The sequence below is a fragment of the Lampris incognitus genome, chromosome 4 (assembly GCF_029633865.1).
Source record: "Lampris incognitus isolate fLamInc1 chromosome 4, fLamInc1.hap2, whole genome shotgun sequence".
NCBI lineage: Eukaryota > Metazoa > Chordata > Actinopteri > Lampriformes > Lampridae > Lampris > Lampris incognitus.
In genome coordinates this window covers 69,304,365-69,331,434 of record NC_079214.1, presented here as the reverse complement: position 1 = coordinate 69,331,434, position 27,070 = coordinate 69,304,365, and the positions used below count along the sequence as shown (strand labels likewise).

General features: G+C 45.6%; 1 protein-coding gene across 1 annotated transcript; it reads left to right on the top strand.

The window, feature by feature from the left end:
• The first annotated feature begins 4,811 nt into the window (after positions 1–4,811).
• Positions 4,812–25,773, top strand: ric3a (RIC3 acetylcholine receptor chaperone a). The gene is made up of 7 exons (XM_056279419.1): positions 4,812–4,929; positions 17,338–17,555; positions 17,866–17,941; positions 23,800–23,899; positions 24,560–24,717; positions 24,896–25,578; positions 25,627–25,773. Exons 1-7 carry the CDS (start codon positions 4,812–4,814, stop codon positions 25,771–25,773), a joined length of 1,500 nt encoding a protein of 499 aa, XP_056135394.1.
• The last annotated feature ends 1,297 nt before the right edge of the window (positions 25,774–27,070 follow it).

The following is a 27,070-nucleotide window of genomic DNA, read 5'->3' as shown; positions in this document are numbered from 1 at the left end:
GTTCTCCCATCTCCACAGAGGAACGCTGGAGCTCTGTCAGAGTGATCATTGGGTTCTTGGTCACCTCCCTGACCAAGGCCCTTCTCCCCCGATTGCTCAGTTTGGCTGGGCGGCCAGCTCTAGGAAGAGTCCTGGTGGATCCAAACTTCTTCCATTTACGAATGATGCAGACCACTGTGCTCTTCGGGACCTTCAAAGCTGTAGAAATTCTTTTGTACCCTTCCCCAGATCTGTGCCTCGATACAATCCTGTCTCGGAGGTCCACAGACAATTCCTTTGACTTCATGGCTTGGTTTCTGCTCTGACATGCCCTGTCAACAGTGGGACCTTATATAGACAGGTGTGTGCCTTTCCAAATCATGTCCAATCAGTTGAATTTACTACAGGTGGACTCCAATCAAGATGTAGAAACATCTCAAGGATGATCGGTGGGAACAGGATGAACCTGAGCTCAATTTTGAGTGTCATAGCAAAGGGTGTGAATACTTATGTACATGCAATATTTCCGTTTTTTATTTTGAATACATTTACAAAAATTTCTACAAAACCTTTTTCACCTTGCCATTATGGGGTATTGTGTGTAGATTGATGAGGGAAAAAAAGGAATTTAATCCATTTTGGAATAAGGCTGTAACATAACAACATGTGGGGAAAGTGAAGGGGTGTGAATACTTTCCAGATGCATTGTACATATATATATATATATATATATATATATATATATATATATATATATATATATATATATATATATATATATATATATATATGGTGTGTATGTGTATATGGTATGTATGTGTATATGGTGTGTATGTGTATATATGTATGTACATATATATGCATATATGCATATATAGGTGTGTATTTGTGTATATATACATATACATATACGTATATACATATATACACATACACACGTATGTATGTATGTATGTATGTATGTATGTATGTATGTATGTATGTATGTAATTTATAGATATAGATATAGATGTGTGTGTGTGTGTGTGTGTGTGTGTGTGTGTGCGCGTGTATATATCCAGCCACAGGCTATACAAGACTTCTACATTGATGGTTCTGAGTCCAGTTTGCCAGTATTTTGCCAGTAGTTTGTATTTAAACAGAAAACGTCAAAGCTGTGTTCCTATTTGTGTGTTGTGAACCTGGAGGCTCTTTAAAATGGTGGGTGTAATCCCCCCTGCGGTGGTCTCTCAACAAGTCCCCTCACAGCCCCATCAGTCTAGCTATTTGTGCTGCTCTTGAAGCCATTTCCCCCACTACATTATTGGACTCTTTAAATGCCAAATGTAGAGGGGTAAACGGCATAACAGTTTTTTAACCACAACCAGGAAAAATGTATATAGAAAAATATGACTTATCATTGTTTATTAGCCTATTAGAGCAGAGTGTGTGCCAAGCAGACCCAGCAACAAGTCGGAGGCTAAAGTGGGCGAAGATGATGAGGTAGCACACCCTATAAAGTTGCCATGGGGGTTTATTCATACAGAGCCCTATGGAAACCGGAACTACACAGGGTGAGACAGGTTTTGGAACAATTCTCTACACAACTGCATGTTCCGTATTCATTCCTGTACTGAGAATGTCCCTGTGTTTCCAGCTGATGCTCTGGGGAGCTTTCTCTGCGGGCTTGTTAATGTTAACAGTAAAACTTAAGGACTACTGCACTGAGGACCAATAAGTGTTTTTATACATAGTAAGACAAACTCAAATTCAACACCGTATCCAAGGTATAATTCAAGGTATACTATGACCCCCTAATTACCTCATAACCCCCCACCCCGCAATGCCCTGCACAATCAGTGGTCTACAGCTGGGACTGCAGCCAACTGGTTTTGACTTAAGTTGTGTGAAAATGTGTGCCCTCCATTTCCACTGCATTGCTGGGTTCAAATTGACCTGCTTGGCTTTGGGGAAAGCATATGTACATGCTTTATATACTGCATGCTTTACATACCGACTCCGGCTGTTTCGTCCATACCTCCAAACCCGCCTGTTTTCTCTAACATTGAGCTCACCTCATTTGTGAACTTAAAGGAAACGGCAAGAGGGATGAAATCAATGACCTGCAATCTAGATTATTAATACAGTGGGTCCCTCCATTATTTCTATTATTAATAGCTCTCTAGTCACTGGAAACCTTCTGTCCAGTTTCCAGTACAACCGTTCTTGAAAGAAAATCTAATTTTGACCCTCTTAATCAAGCCAACTATAGGCCTGTATCTAAGTTGCCATTTTTATCAAAGGTTTTAGGGAAAAGGGGGTTTTAATCAGTGGAGGAGTTTATTAAATGAAAATAGAATTCTAGATAAAATCCAGTCAGGCTTTGGTTTTACACACAGCACAGAGACAGCCCTTCTCAAAGTGACTAATGACCTTTTAAATTCAGATGCAGGGCTCTGCTCGAGTTTAGTTCTTCTTGACATCAGCGTTGCCTTTGATACAGTAGATCATGAACTCCCTTTAACCCATTTCAGGGATAGGGTTCATATCTCAGGTCCTGTTGTAACTGGTTTAAATTGTATCTTTCTAATAAAACATTCTCAGTACTGTTTGGTAGCTCCTCATCTTCCTCTGCTCATATCACTTGTGGGGTGCCACAAGGTTCTATTCTGGGTCCAGTGCTTTTCTCACTAGTTATATGATCCCATTAGGTCACATAATGCAAAGACATAATGTGTCCTACCACTTACGCAGACGATACCCAAATATTTAAACCCATCACCCCAAATGACCCAAATAACCTCATCCACCTGCAAAATTGTTTAACTGAAATCAGAGTGGATGCACCAAAACTACCTGCAGATAAACATAATAAAACAGAGGTTCTACTAACTGGTGCATACTGCGTAAGTGAGCAGCTCAAGCGGTCCCTGGCTCCCTATGCAGCACATTCTGCTATTATATTTGACTCTGACTTCACCTTTGAGGAACAGGTCAAGCAAGCTGTCCAAATGTGTGTTTTACAATTACGAACCATCTCCAAAATTAAATATTTTCTGTCATTAAGTGATTTAAGAAGCTCCTGCATGCTTTTATGTTTTCCAGACTCGACTGCTGCAACTCTCTGTACCTCTGCCTTAGTCAGGAGCAATTGTCACGCCTACAACGGGTTCAGAATTCATCTGCCAGGGCTTTAATGGGTATTAGGAGAAGGGACCACATTACACCTGTTTTAGCATCACTGCACTGTCTCCCTTTACATTTTAGATTTGATTTTACATTTTTACTACTTACTTTTAAAGCCCAACTTGGACTGGCCCCAGAATATATAATAGACCTCTTAACATTATATGAGCCTGAGCCTGAGTGTGATCTTAGGTCATCTAATCAGTTACTCCTCGTTGTTCCCAGGTCCAATTCTGTGACGAGAGGGGATCGAGCTTTCACTGTCAGGGCCCCACAACTCCGGCATGCACTTCCTATAGACATTAGACTGTCGACGTATATGTCAACAGATCAAAACCTACTTTTTTAGGATGACATGGTAATATACCAATTCCGAGTGTGCGTATGTTTCTACGCGTCCATTTATGTTTCTGTGTAGATATGTATTCATGAGTGCACGTGACACTACTGAAGAAACTGACAGATGTGAACCCAAAAGCATGGCTCAGAGATAGGCGATGTAAAATATAGTCAAGGCAGGCAAGGGTCAGAATACCGGGTAGTCGGTTCAACGGGCAACCAAATCCGGAAAGGGGCAGGCAGGCAGGCAGGCAGGCGGGAAACAGGCTAACGGGGTCAAACACATCAGGTCAGGCGGAGCAGGGAGGAGGTAATGCTGGATAGCGAGGCTGAACACACTAGACACTCAGGGGAATGGGATATGTACTGAGGGCTAATTGGGGAGAAGGAGCTTCGGGTGAGGAGATGGACAGGGTCTCCAGGGGAGGGGAGGGGAGGGGGTGATGACCAGGCAAGAGGGAGAGACGGGATCTGAATGACAGGAGAAGGAGTGAACTGGCATGAAAGCAGAAACCAAATCCTGGAAAGGTTCAGATTAGTGACCTCGTGCATATGTACTTTGTATCCATTTTATTTGCACTTTGTAGTATTTGTTTTGAAAAGTGGTATTTAAATAAAGATTATTATTATATAATTATTTTTATTACTATATGTTATCATTATATCTCGGCACAGTGGCCCAGGGGTCAGCACTGCTGCTTCACAGCAAGAAGGTCCTGGGTTCGAACCCCAGACCGGTCCCAGGTGCTTTCTGTGTGGGGTTCGCATGTTCCCCCCGTGTCTGCGTGGGTTTGCCCCCACCATCAAAAAGACATGCATGTTAGGGTTAATACTCCTGCCTGCGCCCCTGAGCAAGGCAGTGGAAAGAAGAGCTGGAGTTGGTCCCCGGGTGCTGCAGCTGCCCGCTGCTCCTACACAACGGGATGGTTACATGCAGACAACACAGTCCCTGTAAGAATACAACGTCGAATAAAGTGACTTTAATTTCACAATAAAAGACACAAAAGGCATAATTAGCGTGCTCTCGTGCTCCAGTGTAGACGAGAACTCGTTCATTACTAAAGGCTGAAGCTGCTCGTGAGCTTTCATGACTCCCACTCGACGCCCATCTGACGAACCTTCGGCGGGTGAACATGTGTGAGTCCGCACTGCCATCTAGTGTCCGCTCAGAGGAAGCGCGTAAATGAATAAGATCACTTCCGGCAGCTCACACTGGCGCGTCAGCGGAGGGAGGAGCCACCCTGCGGACGCAACAGTTACACGTTTATGTTTCAGCTGCTGTTATTTTTTCATTTTATTTTATTTGTATTTGTATTTTTTGAGGCAAAATGCCCATGACAACTTGCCAGAAGGTCACTCTGTTGTCCTGCTCCGTCCTCTGCATCTCTCTCTTCCTGCCCAGGATGCTTTTATCCAGAGGGAAAAAGGATGTAGGGCAGCCCGAGGGTAAGGCGGCTTAACAGCATCATCCATCCACCCATCATCCCTCCAGCCATCATTAGCATCCTCCCCCATCAGGCCGCTGACGTTGTTGTGTCTGCTACCTGTTTACCAGCTGTTACTCTGAGGTCCTCACTGAGGTCCTCACTGAGGTCCTCAGGCCTGTCAGGGAGACACACACCCTGTGTGTTCATACCGGCATTACTCACCCCGTCTGGGAAAAAGTAAACACAGTAAACTGGACTAAGTAAAGTCCGGCTGCTTTATTGTGTAGCTGTTTTGTTTTACAGAGACGAGCGGTACTTAATCTGTGTACACGTCATACCGAACACGGCCACCAGGGAACCATACTAGCGACACAAGACCTGCACATAGATAGACAGACAGACAGACAGACAGACAGATAGATAGATAGATAGATAGATAGATAGATAGATAGATAGATAGATAGATAGATAGATAGATAGATAGATAGATAGATAGATAGATAGATAGATAGATAGATAGATAGATAGATAGATAGATAGATAGATAGATAGATAGATAGATAGATAGATAGATAGATAGATAGATAGATAGATAACATAACCTTTAGGGAACATCACTGCTCTTGTGTAATTTCAAGCCCCTTCATTTCTTGTAAATGTTTGTGTTTGTTTATGTTATTTGCACAAATGAACGTTCCTAAAATCCTAATTATGAAGAAACAACACGGCAGGGCAGGAAGGAAGGAGACCTGTGGGCTTATTTGAAGTTTACCCCAGGGTTGACATACAATTACAGAATAAAGATCAAGTAATAATAAAATACATCTCAGTGAAAAAGCAAAAAACACTTTGAAACGCCAAATTAGGAAGCGAGAGATTTAACAATACTTTAATAAAACATTACAAACAAGTTGCAACACAATAATTAGCATGCTTATGAAGCCCAACATGGTCAGTAACATCAGATTCACACAATCTAAATGATGTCAGGACTCCCAAGATCAGCTCATCGTCCACAACACAGCAGAGTACGTCTTTACAACACCACACCGCAGAAACTGGCCAGATCCTCCTTCATTGTGAAGCAGCCAAACTCTCCTGTTAAACGAGCTCTTAACATTTCTATAAACACAAAGACAGCATCATCATCATCGTCATCATCATCATCACCATCCCCAGCTTCACCCAGCCTGGTTCTCCCGCTCAGGTACACGGCCATCTTTGCACTCCCCAGAACGACATTAAGAAGCTGCATTTGGCCTTGTTGTTTCCGAGAGTCCCTGTAGCCCAGAATGAACATGGGTTTGGAAAAGACCTCCCCAAACAACCCAAAAACATCTTCCAGTAGTGTAAACAGTGGCGGCGGTCGACAACACTCCATGAAGCAGTGAAAGACAGTTTCACCCTTAGAGCAAAATGCGCACTCATGGCTGACATCAGAATCAATAACAGAGACGAAAGCATTAACAGCCACGACACCATGTAAGACCCTCCACTGCAGGTCTGCAGCTCTTCTGACCAATGGTGGTTTGTACAGTGCTCTCCACTCAGGTCTAAAACCGTCCCTCAGACCTAGGCGAGCCCTCCATGGGGTGTCAGGTTCACCATGTAATTTGTCCTTGTGCAAAACTTTAACAAACATTTTGTACACTGACCTCCCATTTGGACCCCGAAAAGGAAAAACAGAGGGGGATTCTCACTTTGTAAAAGAGGTCCTGTACAGTCCTTAAAATCTGGGGAAATATTCACTGAAGGGAAAACATCCTTCTCATCAGGTCTAACAGGGCCATTGTAATTCTGGACCAACAGTGTCTGCTCACCACTTGTGAGAGCTTCCCTCCATTTATTAAGCAGCAGAGTGAGGACACGGGTTGATCTCAGTCCCAAGCAGGAGGCAAGAGGAGCCGCATTGTCCATGCCTGGGCCTGCAAGCTGAACTACATGCCCCAGAGTCACCACGTTCGACATACAGAACCGCCTCAGCAGAGTTGGCCCCACTTGACAGACTGCACTGAAATGGAAGCCATGCATGACTGGTTCTTGGGGGAGCCAAAACAAAGACCCGTGGTGTCTCACTCTCTTTTTTTTAACAAGTTCCACACCTTGAACAGTCCACAGTAGAACTCAGGTAGTTCCCTGATGTTAAGCTGCTTTCAGTCCATCAGAACCAAAGATATGTCCAGCCCCAGTCCACCTAGCTGACTCAGAATGGTGCAAGCCAGCGACTTCCACACTAACTCAGTAGGACCGTACAGAAACCTTTGTAGGAACTGGAAATGGAAGGTAGCCCCCCTGCTGCTCAGGTGGATCAGGCTCTGTCCCTCTTTAACCCTCGGCAGATACAGCATACTCTGAGGCACCCAGTGCAGTTTGTGAACTTCTTCTTGTGAACTGGATCTTGGACAGCAGGTCTGGTTGGGGGTTCAACAACTGACAGGCGATGCAATAAAATTGATCGTATCAAGTTGTTCGTGATCAGGACTCGACCTCTGTAGGACATCTTGGTTAAAATCCACTTCCACTTTGCTAACCAACCTTTGACCTTTTCAAGAACATTTTCCCAGTTTTTAAGAACAACAGAATGGTCACCTAGAAACACTCCTAAATATTTCAGCCCCCCCCCGCCTTCCAAATCAACCCCCCAGGCAAACAGAGCTTTTTCTCCAGTACACCCCCAACACTGAGAGCTTCGCTTTTGATCCAGTTAACTTTGGCTTTAGATATTAAGCCAAACTGGACGATGTCCCTCTCCAACACGTCAATATACTGCTGACTGCTCACCAGAATTACCAAATCATCTGCATAGGCTGACAGTTTTAAGGGTGCACTACAACCTGGGATAGTTATACCCTGAAGGTCAGATCTAAGTTTGTGTAACAGAGGCTAAATGCTAGCGACTATAACACGCCAGAGATGGCACAGCGTTGTCTAATTCCCCTTTGGATTTGAAAAGGAGTGCTCAAGCCATCATTAATTTTCAGCACACTCTGAATGTCCCAATACAGAACCTTAATTTTGTAAATAAAGCCAGGACCAAACCCAAAGTCACTCAATGTGAGCCATAGATGTTCATGCTCAACACGATCAAAAGCTTTTTCCCTGAACAATTGATATGATACCAACGTCGAGGCCAAACAGCTTGCAGATCTCTAAAAAGTCTCGCATCAGAATGAATCTGAAATCAACCCGCCAGGTACACAGTAGGTCTGGTCACAAGGAGTCACCTGTCCCATCACTTTACTCAGCCTGGTTGCTAACACTTTGAGAGGAGCGTATAATCAGTGCAAAGCAGTGACACAGGCCTCCAGTTTTTAATGGCCTGTAGCTCACCTTTCTTAGGCAGTAAGGTGAGAAGCACCCTCCTGACGCTTAAGGGCAGACGCCCTCAGGCGAGAGTATCATTTAGCACCGCCAGCAAATCCCCACCCCCCAACCACCGACCAGAGACACTGCCAGCTCCTCTCTATGTTCACATTTAAATAGGCTACTGTAAAAAATGTGACAGCACCCTTATGAACTGCAGTATGGTCATTCAGCACCTGCCCACTGTCAGGCTTGAGGCTGTGAATGAACCTCTTCTGTCCATTCTTACGCTCCAAACCAAAGACAAAGTGTGATGGGACATCCATCTGGGCTACATGTTGAAAGCGGGACCTGACCAAAGCCCCCTGAGCTGAGACACCCAGCAGGTTGTCTAAACCAGACTTGTGTTTTGCTGCGAGAGCCTCAGTATGGTGTTGGTCTCCTGCGGCCTCAGCCGAGCCCTGGAATTCCTCCACTTCAGACTCCACAGCTTTCACTGAAGTCATTCAGGTTCGTGTGACATTCCAAGTGTACTCTTGACACAGTTGTCTTATTTGGACTTTTCCAGTAACCCACCACTGTTGTACAGACACAAAATCCGATTTATTTTTTTTTACTTTGGTGTTTTTTCCGAAAAAAAGACCAAAGCGTCCTTGAGCTTTTTATCCTCCACTAGGGCTGCGTTGAAACGCCAGTAAGTACTGCTGGGTTTTACACATTTTGTTAAGTCAGAAACCATTACTAGCGAGTGATCAGAAAAACCAACAAGGCTGATAACACAACTTTAGAACACATTAAACTGACATTTACAACGATAGAAACGATCAAGCCTGGCCATAGACATCAAGTTGTCCTTAACGTGTGTCCAGGTGTATTGTCTCTGTTTGTCATGAAACCCTCTGCACACATCACACAGATCATGAGCCTCAATAAGACGAACCAGAGCACTGCGAGAGGCAGCGTGAGGCTCTGCTGCATGGTTCCTGTCCAACCTGCTGTCCTCAGTACAGGTGAAATCTCCACCAATTAATAAATAGTCCTCACTGGTACAATCCTCAATAACCTCATCTAAAACATCCAGGAAGACTAACCTCTCCGCTCCCACAACTGGAGCACAAATATTAATAAACACCATTTATGTCTGTTCATACACTGCTCTTACTTTTAGATGACGGCCTTTAATAACTTCCTCAGGCTCCACAGACTGAGGAATAACATTCCTTGAAAAAAGAATCCCAAGTCTAGGGGCGCAGGGTTGGATGAAGCTCTGTCGAGTTAGGGGCAGAGGACACAGTTGAGGTCACCCCCAATAACAAGGTGATGATTACTAATGTCAGGAATAGAAGAAAAAAAGGAATTAATGAAAGCACAGTCATCACAGTTGGGAGCATATACACTGGCAAGGACACCCGGCTTAGTGAAAAGCTGTCCTGTGACAATAACAAAGCTGCCATTTGGGTCTGAGATTATTTTGTCACTTTCAAAAGAAATAATAATAATAATAATAATAATAATAATTTTATTTATATAGCACCTTTCTAAAACAATGTTACAAAGTGCTTATGCACAAATACTTTTGTGTAATGTTCTGTAAAAGTACAGAACATTATAGCAGGGTACACAATACTATTAAGTACAGAGCATTATACCAGGGTACACAATACTATTAAGTACAGAGCATTATACCAGGGTACACAATACTATTAAGTACCGAGCATTATAGCAGGGTACACAATACTATTAAGTACAGAATATTATACCAGGGTACACAATACTATTAAGTACCGAGCATTATACCAGGGTACACAATACTATTAAGTACAGAACATTATACCAGGGTACACAATACTATTAAGTACAGAACATTATACCAGGGTACACAATACTATTAAGTACAGAGCATTATACCAGGGTACACAATACTATTAAGTACAGAGCATTATACCAGGGTACACAATACTATTAAGTACAGAGCATTATACCAGGGTACACAATACTATTAAGTACAGAGCATTATAGCAGGGTACACAATACTATTAAGTACAGAGCATTATAGCAGGGTACACAATACTATTAAGTACCGAGCATTATAGCAGGGTACACAATACTATTAAGTACAGAACATTATACCAGGGTACACAATACTATTAAGTACAGAGCATTATACCAGGGTACACAATACTATTAAGTACAGAGCATTATACCAGGGTACACAATACTATTAAGTACCGAGCATTATAGCAGGGTACACAATACTATTAAGTACAGAGCATTATAGCAGGGTACACAATACTATTAAGTACAGAGCATTATAGCAGGGTACACAATACTATTAAGTACCGAGCATTATAGCAGGGTACACAATACTATTAAGTACAGAGCATTATACCAGGGTACACAATACTATTAAGTACAGAGCATTATACCAGGGTACACAATACTATTAAGTACAGAGCATTATACCAGGGTACACAATACTATTAAGTACAGAGCATTATACCAGGGTACACAATACTATTAAGTACAGAGCATTATACCAGGGTACACAATACTATTAAGTACAGAGCATTATACCAGGGTACACAATACTATTAAGTACCGAGCATTATAGCAGGGTACACAATACTATTAAGTACAGAGCATTATACCAGGGTACACAATACTATTAAGTACAGAGCATTATACCAGGGTACACAATACTATTAAGTACAGAGCATTATACCAGGGTACACAATACTATTAAGTACAGAGCATTATACCAGGGTACACAATACTATTAAGTACAGAGCATTATACCAGGGTACACAATACTATTAAGTACAGAGCATTATACCAGGGTACACAATACTATTAAGTACAGAACATTATACCAGGGTACACAATACTATTAAGTACAGAGCATTATACCAGGGTACACAATACTATTAAGTACAGAGCATTATACCAGGGTACACAATACTATTAAGTACAGAGCATTATACCAGGGTACACAATACTATTAAGTACAGAGCATTACACCAGGGTACACAATACTATTAAGTACAGAGCATTATAGCAGGGTACACAATACTATTAAGTACAGAGCATTATACCAGGGTACACAATACTATTAAGTACAGAGCATTATAGCAGGGTACACAATACTATTAAGTACAGAACATTATACCAGGGTACACAATACTATTAAGTACAGAGCATTATAGCAGGGTACACAATACTATTAAGTACCGAGCATTATAGCAGGGTACACAATACTATTAAGTACCGAGCATTATAGCAGGGTACAAAATACTATTAAGTACAGAGCATTATAGCAGGGTACACAATACTATTAAGTACAGAGCATTATACCAGGGTACACAATACTATTAAGTACAGAGCATTATACCAGGGTACACAATACTATTAAGTACAGAGCATTATACCAGGGTACACAATACTATTAAGTACAGAACATTATACCAGGGTACACAATACTATTAAGTACAGAACATTATACCAGGGTACACAATACTATTAAGTACAGAGCATTATAGCAGGGTACACAATACTATTAAGTACAGAGCATTATACCAGGGTACACAATACTATTAAGTACAGAGCATTATAGCAGGGTACAGAATACTATTAAGTACAGAACATTATACCAGGGTACACAATACTATTAAGTACAGAACATTATACCAGGGTACATAATACTATTAAGTACAAGGAAAGTGTTACAGTAAAAAGAAGAGTGTAATTAACAGCAATAAAATAACACAAGTGGAACTTGGAAGAAATGAGATACAAACAATACGGAGAGACAAAAAAACAACCCAAAATGAGAGATCGGGAGGATACCCCCTACCCACCCACCCCCCCACTTACCCCAACCGAGTGCGTCAAACCCCCACACAGGCATACCTGTGCACAGCAAATACATAAATATGAGGCTGATAGGTCCAGCAGTATGCAAGCTGAGCTGCTGACACATGCACACACAAGCACACACAGACGCACAACTATCAAACGTATGATCCTCTACAGGCTGCAGACCGGCCCAGATAGTTGTTGTAAACAGGAACAAAGGTGCATTTTTCTGGACGAAAAAATAATCAGTAGTTCTCGTCAAAGTGAGTTACCGTGGTGTTTTAAGGTTTTAATTCTGCTTGAGGAGGCGTGAAGGGCGTGGCCTACGCCTGCCTTATTTTCCCACCCGCATTCCGTGAAGACACGGCCTACGCTGCCTCTGATTGGCGAGTACTCCGGCCTTCGTTGGTCCGGTTTAGGCGTGAGGAATGAGATGGTTAGGGTAAGAATATCTGGGTCAGAGCCAATCCCCAGAATATGCCCTTTCACAAGAGGGGGTCTGCCTTCCTGCATTGCTACCAACTTGTGAACGCCTCTCTCTTTCCTATAGCGCACATCTGAAAACGCCAATGGCCACTGATGACCGCTGAGGTCAGAGGCTACCAGCAAAAATGACCGCTTTAGACAAATCACATGCTTTTCACAGATAACTTGGGCAAGATGGCTGAATAAGGGAACGTCCTGCAACACACAAAGTGTAAGCTAACATCACAGTAATAACTAGCTTAATGTAGCGGGCATAATGAGCCACGCCTTGTAGGGGTAGTAATAGTACTTATTTACCTTGGGAGATAAGGTTAGTGAAGGGATCCGGGTCCCCATTCCCAATGCAGTCAGTCTCAGTGCCTCCGTGGGTAAGGATGTGGATGCCTGTCCTGCTGAACAGAGTGGTCAGTACGTTACACCCTATAAGATATGGTGGGGTGGGCTTCACACTAAGGTATCTGACACGGCGGGCCCTGGCGTGTAGAGTGTATGTTGTGCTATGGGTCCAACTCAGCATAACCCTCCCTCCCCAGAACCCACAGGACAGTTGAGACGCCCCTACTCCAAGCTAAGTACACAACTCCACAATACTTATAAACCCTCAGGTAAGTATTGAAATGAGCCCTAAACTCCACACACAGTAAAGGTGAATCAATAGGCAACAACAGTTTAGTATTAACTGAACGTTATATTATAGGATGACAATAGTAAAAAAAAAAGCAAAACAAAAACATAGAATTTGACTTTCTTTGTATACACAGTATCTCTTGGTATACACAATACCAACACAACCTCAGGTGAGAAACTCACTTTAAATGTTGAGCATCAAAACCAATGAATGTTCAAACATAAACAGTTCAGGTGGTTTGTTAACACAGGCTAGTAATGAGTAATAACGAAACTGACCCACACGCCCTTGCTTTAGCATTTTAAAGCTATCCCCAGCAAAGTCATTTGTCTTAAGGCACATGTGTAATTGTGATATTGGGCTATACAAATCAAATTGACTTAGGTTGTAGTAGACGACGTTTGGTGCGTCTGTTTACACGTTTCCATGAAGAAGCACGTTCACTGAAGAGCTCAAGTGAAACTGTCATCATTTTATATTGAATTTGGGAGCTACTGGCAGCTTGAACGATGGGCATTGCATAGTAATAACATAGCTTGAATAACGTTATTGCTTCACACAAACAAGTAAGTACTGCAGGGGTTGGCGTCGGGGTGGGGGCGGGGGGCAGAGCAACACGCTAGGAGAAAGAGCACACGTTTATTATTCATTTAATCTATACTGGACACACAAACACTGTTTTATCAGAATCCCTTTATCAGGCTAAGTGTGTGTAGGCCTACACACACACAAGGGATCTGACTGGTTCCTCCGTTGCTACCACGTACTGACACAGAACAGACACACAGCTGAAACAAAGACAACAAGGTGAACATCAGACTCACAAACACTTTGTCGTGTCATTTCATGCACTTGCACACATGAAATGAAACGAAACATGGTTTCCCCCAGCCCACAACAGTGCAACACAAAGACAACAACACACATCCAAAACTACAGCAACACATATATATCCCAGCTAACACATAAACTAAACTAAACATAAATAAATACATGTCCAGGAGAACGAACGCCAGCCAGGATGACTCGGACCTGCCGGTCTGCATGGGCTAGCAGTTAGCTTAGCCTGCCCCGCTTCCACATCCTGCCAGGCTGTGCTCGGTATTACCTCTTGGGGCACAGCTCCAGGCAGGGCCGTGGTCATTGGGTCCATAGGACACAGCAGACCAAGCTCTCCCAGCCATCAAACTAAGACAAAACAAACTTAGACGCAGACGTGGACAAAGACACAGCCTGGACGGTACTGGGTGAGGCCGCCGCAAACGGAAGTTCGCGCTGCCATCTTCCCACACAGGTACTGGGTGAGGGCCCTGCCAGCGCGAATTATCGCCGCTACCTAAGTCCACCACTATTACTGGTTTTGTGCCCTAAAAAGGTCTCACCAGTCCATTCTGTCCTCCAGTCAGCCTCGTTATCAGCAGTACTGTGTCTCCTGTACAAAAAGCACATCTCACTTTTAAAAGGCACACAGCTTGAAAAGAGGGGCCCTTTTCCCACCATTCCTTGCTGCATTTAAATTTAAGCCCCTATTCTTGTCTGCCATAAAAGTTGTAAATCAATAACAAGTGAACAAAGAAAAAATAAATTGAAAAACTTATTCATCATTCTCTGCTTCTTGACCTTTTGAACTATTTTTTAAATGAAAAGTTTCTCATTCAGTGAAAGCTTTCTCCCCCGAACCACCAGCGCTCCTCAGAAAAGTCTTCACTGAATCAAGGAAGAGTTGTAAATGAGGGAACACTTTGTCAACTTTAACATTTCTAGCTCCCTTAGTATCCTGCAAGAACTTTTTAATACTTCATCCATCCACCCACCCATCCATCCAGCCATCCATTATCCAAACCGCTTATCCTGCTCTCAGGGTTGCGGTGATGCTGGAGCCTATCCCAGCAGTCATTGGGCGGCAAGCGGGGAGACACCCTGGACAGGCGCCCAACTGAACCAGCAGCCCCCTGACTAGCCGAACCCAGATCATCAGCAACTGAACCAGCAGCCCCCTGACTAGCCGAACCCTGATCATCAGCAACTGAACCAGCAGCCCCCTGACTAGCCGAACCCAGATCATCAGCAACTGAACCAGCAGCCCCCTGACTAGCCGAACCCTGATCATCAGCAACTGAACCAGCAGCCCCCTGACTAGCCAAACCCAGATCATCAGCAACTGAACCAGCAGCCCCCTGACTAGCCGAACCCAGATCATCAGCAACTGAACCAGCAGCCCCCTGACTAGCCGAACCCTGATCATCAGCAACTGAACCAGCAGCCCCCTGACTAGCTGAACCCAGGTAATCAGCAACTGAACCAGCAGCCCTCTGACTAGCCAAGCCCTGATCATCAGCAACTGAACCAGCACCCCCTGGATTAGCTGAGCCAGAAACAGCAGCACCTGAACCAGCAGCCTGAATCTCAGCTTCACTCTGTTTTTTTTGTTTGTTTTTTTTCTTCCCCTGCTGTGTTTCTTCCTGCTTTGAGCTCGGTGCTGCAGTCCCAGTTTGCTCAGGGCTCTGTGCTGCAGTCTCACCCTCAGTTGGGTCAGCAGTTGGTTTTGCTGGACAGGAACAGATGAGATGACCCTCCATTCCACAGCGAAAACATTTCATTGTCTCTGACGAGACATACACATCATAGTCAAAACCAACCACTCTGAACGTCAATATTAAATTTAATGCCTCAGTGTTGTTCCTCAGAACCATAAAGACCTGCTTTCTGGAGGAAACAACATGTTTTAAAAGTGGAGATTCGCAGCTCAGAGGAATCAGTTTGATAGGGGACATTAGTTTGCCATGTCTCGTCAGTTCTATCCACAGCATGTCGTTGCTAGTGAACGGAGGGACTTTGGACAAAAATGGCTCTTTTGGCCGGACTGACCAGCAGCACCACCTGAACAAAGGTGTCCTGAATTACCCCGCCTTGCTCCACAACCACGCTGACTTTATCAATACTGTCCAGAAACACAACAACTCCACTATTCAGTCTAGATGCGGACTTTACACTGTCATAACAACGACTTCACCGACTGCTAAACTGCAGTCTTCCACTGAGCAACTGACAGTAGGACAGTGGAGGTCCCTGTCTGTGAGGCCTTCAACTCCCACCTACAGAAGAAGCTCTCATGTATCCCGAGGGAGGCTGGGGACATGGAGTCTGAGTGGGCCATGTTCAAAGCCTCTATTGCAGATGCGGCTGGTAGAAGCTGTGGTCGTAAGGTCATTGGTGCCTGTCGAGGTGGCAACCTAAGAACCCGCTGGTGGACACCAGTGGTGAGGGAAGCCAGGCTGAAGAAGGAGGCCTTTCGGGCTTGGTTGGCCTAGGGGTCTCCTGAAGCAGCAGATGGGTACCAGGAGGCCAGAAGGGCTGCGGCTTCAACAGTTGTGGAAGCAAAAACTCGGGTGTGGGAGGCGAGGCACTGGAGGAGGACTTTCGGTTGGCCTCAAGGAAGTTCTCGCAAACCATCTGGCGACTCAGGAAGGGGAAGCCGGGCTTGACTCATGCTGTGTTCAGCCGGAGAGGGAAACTGTTGACCCGGACTGGGGATGTTGTCGAGCGGTGGAAAGAACACTTTGAGGAGCTGCTGAACCCGGCTAACATGTCCTCAGTGGACAAGGTACAGTCTGAAGACTCGGGGGAAGCCCCACCCATAACCCTGGCAGAGGTCTCTGAGGTAGTTAAGAAGCTCCTCTGTGGCAAGGCGCCGGGTGTAGATGAGATTTGCCCTGAGATGCTGAAGGCTCTGGACATTGTTGAGCTGTCTCCTCCCCACTGGTAGGCGCTACAGAGCGCTGTACCCCAAAACAACCAGACATAAAAAGTTTCTTTCCGTGGGCCACCACCCATATGAACACTTGTCATAATAAATCTAAGCACATGCATATTCTGTCATGTCCACCTACCGCATGTATATAAGTTACCTGCTAACATATTTATTCCAGCATCTTTTGCACTCTGCATCATCGCACTAGTCATTCTTTGTATACATTTCTTAAGATCGTTGTGCTGTTATTCCATGTAAGTACATTGAGAGCCGCTAAACTGGAGTCAATTCCATGTATGTGCAAACACACATGGCCAAATAAAAATGAATCTGATTCTGATTCTGATATATTTTCCAGCTTGCAGAATGCTTGCAGAACCACTTTCTCACTGTTCTTCCACCAACAGTGGGGCCGGGGTTTTACCCTCCCATGATGCATCGGTTATCGCTGCCAGAGGACCAAGAACAGTGGACACAAAACCCTTTTGACTCCAGACCACACAGCATGGAGGCCATGGCCAAAGTGACAACCAAGGGGAAACTCAAAAAGTACAGCCTGCTGGGTCAAGTCATTCCGATATACGGCTTTGGAATCCTCCTTTACATCTTCTACATCATCTATAAGGTAACCGTACCTTCACACCATCTCAGGATAGCTGATCACGATGCAGATGTTAAATGAATTGGATTAATGGTTTACTGTTGTTCATCTTTAAAATGGTGTAATATCATAGACATCCGGGTTTGAATTACAGCTACAGAGAACAATCCATTTGGTAATTCAGTTATTCAAACTGACTCGTTTCTTTGTGTTTTCAGCAAGTTTTCTCTGAGATTTTGCAGTAATCATTTGAAAATGGCCATTGTTGCTGTTTATTGCATCCCTCTGGCCATCATTTCCTCCAAGCTAACCTTTGCATGGTCTTGTTTTACAGCTGACCTGTAAAGGGAAGACCACTAAAGCAGAATTCCCCTATTCCACAGTAACCAAGGACATGGGGAGTAACATTGGTAAGTATATTATACAAACAAAGAAACTATGAAAAACTGTATTTCATGTTTACCATGTATTTGTTACCATTAGAGTGGGTCAACCTACTGCTGCTCATGGTGTCAGTACTCTGGGAGTTATTCTGGAAGTATGGAGGGATGTAAATTCTTAATTGAGAGACCAACAAATCATTAAGAAGAATTAGACACTGAGTGGCTCTTCTATATAAATTGATAACTAATATGCCATCTACTGCACGCATACCTTTGTAGAATATCTCAGTGTTAATTCATTAAAATACATGAACCAGTGCAACAAATGCAACGATGAAATTTGTAGATAATAATTATCTCTGGTTGGTTTGATGACGCAAACCTTTAAAGTTATGTTTGATACATGATTTGTAAACATTTTTCATATAAAAAGACAAATAAAACTATTAAACTGCCAGACTAAGGAACCAGGAACACTCTATTTGTCATTCCACCTCATGTACTTGTGTACATGAAATGAAACGTAATGCCGTTTCCCCCAGCTCACAGCAGTACAACACAAAGACAACAACACATCCAAAACTACAAGAACACACAGCCCCAAACTAACACACATACCCAAACTAACACACATACCCACACTAACACATATATCCAAACTAATACACATACCCAAACTAACACACATTCCCTAACTAACACACATACCCACACTAACACACATACCCAAACTAATACACATACCCACACTAACACACATACCCAAACTAATACACATACCCACACTAACACACATACCCACACTAACACACATACCCAAACTAATACACATACCCACACTAACACACATACCCAAACTAATACACATACCCACACTAACACACATACCCAAACTAATACACATACCCACACTAACACACATACCCACACTAACACACATACCCACACTAACACACATACCCACACTAACACCCATACCCAAACTAATACACATACCCACACTAACACACATACCCAAACTAATACACATTACCAAACTAACACACATATCCCAACTAAACAAAAAATCACTGTCCAAGGCAACAGACGCCAGCCAGGATGACTGTTGGAACCGCCGGTCTGCGTGAGCTAGCAGTTAGTCTAGTCTGTCCCGCTTAGTCCTGTCAGACCGCCTCAGTGTTTCCTCCTCGGGCACAGCTCCAGGCAGGGGCCATGGTCCCCAGGCCCACCGGATGAAGCAGACCAAGCTCTCCCAGCCGATCCAGCACCAGCTCTCCCAGCCAGACACCCTCGACACACCTCCTGAACTCCTCACGGCGACATCAAAAACACCACCGTCAACGCCAGGTGAGGCCGCCGCCAGACCGCCATCGGTGTTATCAGAACTGCCGGTCTGCATGGGCTACCAGTTAGCTTAGCCTGCCCTGCTCCCGCATCCTGTCAGACCACCCTCAGTGTTACCTCCTCGGGCGCAGCTCCGGGCAAGTCCGTGGTCCCTGGGCCCACAGTGCAGCAGACCAAGCTCTCTCAGCCGATCCAGCGCCAGCTCTCCCAGACAACAAACGAAGATAAAACTTAGACGCAGATGTGGACAAAGACACTGCATGGACGGTACTGGGTGAGGCCGCCATCTTCCCACACCGGAAGCGGGGAAAAAAGACAATATTCAACAATGCATTAATGCAAGGTGCAGTTCAATAATGTATGATTATATTCAAGTGCATTGGACATTTACTCGTTGATTCTGTTGAAGGAGTCCAGGAAAGGTCCCCATAAGGATGAATTATGATTCATCAGGATGATGTTAGATTTTGGAGTGTACTCGTGGGGTACTTTGGGGGCATTTTGGGGTTCCTTGGATGTATTTTGGGGTGTAGTTTTAAGCACTTTGAGGTACTTTGGGGTTTTTTAGTTTTTTTTAAAATTTTATTAGGGACTTTGTGGTATTTTGTAGTACTTTGGGGTATTTTGGTGTATACTTTGGGGTACTTTCGGGTGATTAGTAGGACCCGTTGATAATGGTAATAGTCATTGTGTGGGTAACAGTAATAATATGTTAGCTATATTAGCTATCAATAGTAGCTAGTAGCCAGCTTAGCTTGGAGCAGACAGGTGTTTTGGTGGTTTTGGGTGGATTAAGCTGGCCATGGGGTCTGCTATTCTGCTAAATCCATTGCCCACATTGCGCTTCTTGCGTTCTGGGTTTCGGGAAGGGAAATTTATTTCTGATTTTTCCCCCAATTTAGTGGCCAATCGATCCCTATTTTAATTCAAAAACCCACCCTCTCGTACTGCGTGCGTTCGCCAACTGCATCTCTCCGGCCGGCAGTCTCGAAGGAGTCGCCTCGCCACTTTCGTGACAAGGCGACTCCAGGCCGAACCACTGTTTTATCCGACACACCCAGAGACGCATTCATGTGACGAACACAAGCCGACTCCGCCCCCCTCCCGAAGACAGCGCTGCCAATTACTGCTGCTTCATGGAGTCCGGCCATAGTCGGATCTGACGAGACCGGGGCGCGAACCCCGGTCCCCAGTGGGCAACTGCATCGACACAAAGCCGATGCTTAGACCGCTGCACCACCGCGGACCCCAAGGGTGGTGTTTTTATAGTTTTTTGTCTTTCTTTATTTCTTTTTCTTTTTCACAAAGTGCCCCTGAGAAGTAGGTGCTTATGTGCATCCATTATGTCCAGTCTGGTTTTTAGCCAGGCCTCGCTATAAACTCTTCTCAAATAGTTCTCTTCGAACAACTTTGATCGGAAGGTAACATGTATTTAATCACTTAAGTATTTAATAAATTGCGTTGTAGCTTATCGTGATCGCATCAGAGTTAAGCCCTTACTCATCAAAATGGGCCAAATACGTGTACATTTCTGATGTACTCCTCTGAGTTGTACACCTCAAGTGGACTGAAAGACTTGGAAGAAATGTCCCATGTAGAAAGTGGCTTCATCCAACAAATGAGCCGTTCTTCGTGTGTCACCTCCCTCACGATGACAGCTGTTTCATCAACTAATGCCTTGTTTTATGTGGTACACCTCTTTTGTCATGGACACGGGAAGCAGATCATCAGAAGCTCCAGGCGGAGTTCAGGAATCAGGAACACTTTATTTGTCATTTCACTTCATGCTCTTGCGTACATGAGATGAACCGTTTCCCCCAGACCACAGCAGTACAACACAACGACGACAACACATCCAAACACTACACTAACACACATACCTGAAAACTCTTCTTCTTCTCCTTTCGGCTTGTTCCCTGTTTCCCAGGGGTGGCCACAGCGAAATCGACAGTTTCTATCGGTACCCCGTGAGGGCACAACACTGATGGCGGTCTTGTCAATCCGAGTAATGATCTGGCAAAATTTTACGTCGGATGCCCTTCCTGACACAACCACTAACCCTATGGACGACATACCTGAAAACTAAACACACAAAACAAGAAAAAATCACTGTCCAAGGGAAGGAACGCCAGCCAGGATGACTGTTGGAACCGCCGGTCTGCATGGGCTAGCAGTTAGCTTAGCCCGCCCTGCTTCCGCGTCCTGTCAGACCGCCCTCGGCGTTTCCTCCTCGGGCGCAGCTTCAGGCAGGGCCGTGGTCCCCGGGCCCACCGGACGAAGCAGACCAAGCTCTCCCAGGGCTCCGATCCAGCACCAGCTCTCCGAGCCAGACACCATGGAGACACCTCCCCGCACTCCTGACGGGGACATCAAACACACCACAGTCAGCGCCAGGTGAGGGTCTGCGGTCTGCCAGCCGATCCAGCGCAGCTCTCCCAGCCGATCCAGCGCAGCTCTCCCAGCCGATCCAGCGCAGCTCTCCCAGCCGATCCAGCGCAGCTCTCCCAGCCGGTGCAGCGCAGCTCTCCCAGCCGGTGCAGCGCAGCTCTCCCAGCCGATCCAGCGCAGCTCTCCCGGCCGGTGCAGCGCAGCTCTCCCGGCCGATCCAGCGCAGCTCTCCCGGCCGGTGCAGCGCAGCTCTCCCGGCCGAGGCAGCGCAGCTCTCCCGGCCAGCAAACGAAGACAAAGCTGTCGTGTTTCCACCAAACGCGAAGCGAATTTTCGCCTCGCTTTACTCGCGCGTGTTTGATCGCGGGATCATTTATTTTTCTTCACGTTACTCGCGCGACTTTGGCCGCAGGATCGAGTACCCGAACCCACGAATTCAGCTCGTCCTCCATTTTCTGATTCAACAGGACGCAAAGACGTCAGTGACGTCAGGAGAATCTCAACGCTGATAGGCTTTTGCGACACTGCGTCACGCGAATTTCTCGCTCGAGTTGAGTATGTTCAACTCGCGCGAATATTGGCGCCGCGTTCTTCGCGTCTTTGCATCGGCTTATCGTGTCGCGCGGAAGAAACTGCTTGGCGTTTGGCGTGACCGCAACACGAGACGCAGACGTGGACGGAGACACCGCTTGGGCGGTGCTGGGGCGGCGCTGGGGCGGTGTTGGGGCGGCGCTGGGGCGGTGCTAGGGCGGCGCTGGGGCGGTGTAAGGGCGGTGCTGGGGCGGTGCTAGGGCGGCGCTGGGGCGGTGTAAGGGTGGTGCTGGGGCGGTGTAAGGGCGGCGCATGGGCGGTGCTAGGGCGGCGCTGGGGCGGTGTAAGGGCGGTGCTGGGGCGGCGCTGGGGCGGTGCTGGGGCGGCGCTGGGGCAGTGCTGGGGCGGCGCTGGGGGAGAAGGGCTGCGCTGGGGGGCGCCCGCTGCAAAGAGGAATTCGCGCCGCCATCTTCCCACACCGGAAGCGGCATTGAAGCGGGAGTCGCTAAAGATCCCGTCCAACTCACGAGGCTTTTGTCAGACCCAGATTCGCCTCACGCGGAGGCTCGTGGCACTCCAGGAGCACGTCTTACATGTAATCGTGACGATAAGAGACGATAATAGAACCAGAGAAACACGAGTCTGCTGTGGACTGGGTGGGTATTGTGACGGAGATAACCACGTGTCAGTCATACACACATCACCTGGAAGAATACAACAACACTGTGTCTGCTGTGTGATACTACACTCATGGTACAGCAGCAAAGGCGAAGGAAAGTTGGATCTCCCGTCAATGTCATGACAGTTTCTTTCCCAGTAACATTCCCGTTTTTTTGTGTACTGGGGTTTTAAATCAGACATTTATTTGCCTATGAGATATTACGCTGCAAATGGATGACGTCACGCAGAGCCGATTTGCCATCACAGCCGCTGGTAATTAAAGGTAAAAGCGAGTATATTTGGCTGTGGTTTTCCCTGTGGGTGGGACAGTCTGAGACGAGCTCGGTATGCAGGATTCCTAACGGCAAATAAATAAACTCATTTTGGCTCTCGTAACTCAAACGCTCCCACACACACAAATATATTGTGACGTGCATCGATAAGTAGACACGCTGGCCGCTGGCTGGCGGGTCTGACCCTTTAGTCGAGCGGTTAGCGAGGCCTCCTGCGGTGCGGGCGATACGGGTTCGCGTCCCGGCCGCGGCAGTTCCTGTGGTTGCCCCCCGAATTCGCTACATTGGTGTCAGAAGTGGGATGGAGCGACCGTAAGGCCATCGGAAGCGCATGCGCCCTGAGGCGTGAAGGAGCTGATATGCTTAAGCGCGGGGACGCGCTTCCCGAAGGAGGGGGGTAGTGTAACGTGCATGGATAAGTAGACACGTTGGTCCTTGACTAACGGGTCGGACCCTTTAGTCGACTGGTTAACGTTGTCGCTTGCGGTGCAGGAGATAAGGGTTCGCGTCCCGACTGTGGCGACGGTATCTCGGACTGCCCCCCGAATTCGCTACAATATTTACACTATATGATATATTTATATATAAATTAAATATATGAATTAATTTGTAGAATTATATTTCTATTACTGCAATGTAATTTAATACTTCTTTTCCAAACGTCTTCAGGGCCTGATCAGGGGCTGTCCAGGCTGCAGGAGAGGGTGCTGGAAACTGAGAGGATGGTGAAGAGGCTGGTCTCCAGGAAGAGCCACGGTTCCTCCAGCAGGTAAATCAGTCATCTTTCTGTTCACATGCTGTGTTTTTATTTACTGCGGACTTGGATTGAAAATGAAAGGTCGACCAATGAAATGCATGGAGAGGAGCGCTGTCAGAATGACGTAATGAAAGTAAGAAGGACATTATGTCAAAGTAAGAGGCAGGAGAAATTAATTGGCACCAAGTTACTATAAAACGGTCTTGTCTGTTTTTCATTATATTTCTTTGTGCATAATTTGATCAAGTTGGTACAGCATTGCTTTACAAGGTGATATTAAAGCCGCAATATGAAGAATTAGGAAAAGTTAGGCCCAGAAGGAATCGTGTGCTGTTTAATAACCCATCTAGTAATCTGCACTAGTAATTTAATGACCTGCATCCCACTATCTTCTCAAAAAATAAAAGGCACCTGAATTAAAGTGGATCTAACAAAGAAAAAAATGATGCATGTAGAAGTGCACATATTTAAAAATATCCTACATGCCATTGTTTTCAAAATATAATTATAGGCATGGCAGTTATCTCTGTTTGACTTTACCTCCTCAGTGAATACAGACGAGGAAGTATCAGAATCTGCAAAGAATCTTCCTCTTGTAAATGAAATTACAACGCATTCTGCTGTCATGTTGTTCTCACTTGGACCATGTGCCTGTATTTCGGTTGCCCCTAGTGGCAGAAAGAGGAAAAGCAAGCGCTCCACATTAAGGAAGGAGGAGAAATTGCTCAAGCAGCTGAGACAGATTACTCAGGTGATGCAGGAGGGCCGGTTGGAGGGAGCCTCCCCAGAGATGGAGGCTGAGGAGGTGCCATATGCGGCAGACTGGGAAGGTAAATACTACAATATTTCCTCTAGCACTTAATGAAAACACAAATATTCTCGGAATCTGCAGTAGTGCATTTTGTGCCTCGGGTGATGGTTACTTTACCAAGCTTGTCGTCGAAAGGAGGTTGCTGACTATTTCAGCTGGTGTACATGCCAACTTATGGCTGTTATGTGTCCACTTAGGTTACCCTGAGGAGACCTACCCGGAATTTGACCAATGGTACCATAGCAAGGACTGTCACACCATTGTCCTGAAGGTGCCCACCTCTGAGCTGCCCACCGCTGAGGCCCTGGCAGAGAGGATGGTGCAAGATGAGGAGGAGGAGATGGAAAGGAAACTGGAAGTCGTGCGAGAGGAAGAGGAGGAGGAAGAAGAAGGCGAAGATGAAGATGAAGAAGAGGATGATAAAGAAGAAGAAGGTGAAGGTGAAGAAGAAGAAGAAGAAGAAGAGGAGGAGGAGGAAGAGGAGGAGGAGGAGGAGGAGGAGGAGGAGGAGGAGGAGGAGGAGGAAGCAGAGAGAAGGCACCTACTCAGCCCTCCGTCACCCTTACTTGCTCGGGAAAGGAGAGAAGAGAGGGTGGGTTTGGAGGTGAGCAAGGAGCTGCAGGCTACACATGGAGGCAAAAAGCAAATCAGTTTCAGTGACCATAAAGACGTGTTCCGCTACCTGAAAGAGGACGATTATGAGGAGGAGGGGGAGGAGGAGGAGGATTTGGGGGAAGAGATGATGATGGAGGAGGAGGGCGAGGAAGAGGCGTCGGATGAGGAGGAAGAAGACGATCAAATGTGTGATGTGGAGAAGGAGGAGGAGGTGGATGAGGAGGATCCAGTGACGGAGGCAGAGAGCCTCACGTTCAGCGGCGAGGTGTGTTTCAGCCCGGAGGAGCAAGCCGAGGAGCAAGCCGAGGGGGAGGGTGAGGAGGAGGGCGAGGAGGAGAGCGAGGAGGATTGCGAGGAATTCATATCAGCAGCTGGGGAAGGCGACAGTCTTACCCACTCACTGATGGTTAAAGATGTGGGGACAAGTGGGCTGAGGATGCGGAACAAGAGAGAGACATGAAAGTCTATGAAACCTCCACCAAATATTAGTTTTCTAGATACAACAACCTTATTTATAGCAATCACATTTTCTTTCCTGCTTTCCAGTGATCCCTTGCACCTCAAAACCACAAAAACCTCAGTTGTACTAATGTGCAACGCTTTTCTTACCTGTTGCTATTATAAAAATAAAGTCTTATTTCAAACTGGTATAAGATTAGGTTGTCTGATAACAAAGTGCATTGTGTCGACTTCTTATGTCTATGATTAAGGCTTGCACCTGCAAAAACAGTTCAGATGTATTTCCACTATGGGGCTATGGATGTGTAACCCAAACCACAAGAATTTTGATTTGTGTGTCAAATTTCAGATTGCAGGTCGGTGAAATGTTAACTGAATGCTGACACCAACTGCTAACTGAAATACAACCACTTAGAGAAACACTTGTCATTACCTACATGTCAAAGTGTAGTACCACTTCAAGATAGTCAAGCAGTGTTTTTCAACGCCTCTAACACAGGTAACACAGGTAGCCTCTAGCACAGGTAGTCTCTAACAGGTAACCCCTAACACAGGTAGCCTCTAACACAGGTAACACAGGTAGCCTCTAGCACAGGTAACCTCTAGCACAGGTAGCCTCTAACACAGGTAACCTCTGACACAGGTAACCCCTAACACAGGTAGCCTCTAACACAGGTAACACAGGTAGCCTCTAACACAGGTAGCCTCTGACACAGGTAGCCTCTAACACAGGTAGCCTCTAACACAGGTAACCTCTAACACAGGTAGTCTCTAACACAGGTAGCCTCTAACACAGGTAGTCTCTAACACAGGTAACCTCTAACACAGGTAGCCTCTAACACAGGTAACCTCTAACACAGGTAGTCTCTAACACAGGTAACCTCTAGCACAGGTAACCTCTAACACGGGTAGTCTCTAACAGGTAACCTCTAACACAGGTAACCTCTGACACAGGTAGCCTCTAACACAGGTAACCTCTAACACAGGTAACCTTTAACACAGGTAGTCTCTAACACAGGTAGCCTCTAACACAGGTAGTCTCTAACACAGGTAGCCTTTAACACAGGTAGTCTCTAACACAGGTAACCTCTAACACGGGTAGTCTCTAACAGGTAACCTCTAACACAGGTAACCTCTGACACAGGTAGCCTCTAACACAGGTAACCTCTAACACAGGTAACCTTTAACACAGGTAGTCTCTAACACAGGTAGCCTCTAACACAGGTAGTCTCTAACACAGGTAACCTCTAACACAGGTAACCTCTAACACAGGTAGCCTTTAACACAGGTAGTCTCTA

Bases quoted from the DNA above. Each gene is read 5' to 3' on its own strand.
- ric3a (XM_056279419.1), top strand. From the start codon at position 4,812: ATGCCCATGACAACTTGCCAGAAGGTCACTCTGTTGTCCTGCTCCGTC. The intron at 17,942-23,799 runs GTAAGTATATTA...AAACGTCTTCAG, and splicing joins GGACATGGGGAGTAACATTG to GGCCTGATCAGGGGCTGTCC. The intron at 24,718-24,895 runs GTAAATACTACA...GTGTCCACTTAG, and splicing joins ATATGCGGCAGACTGGGAAG to GTTACCCTGAGGAGACCTAC.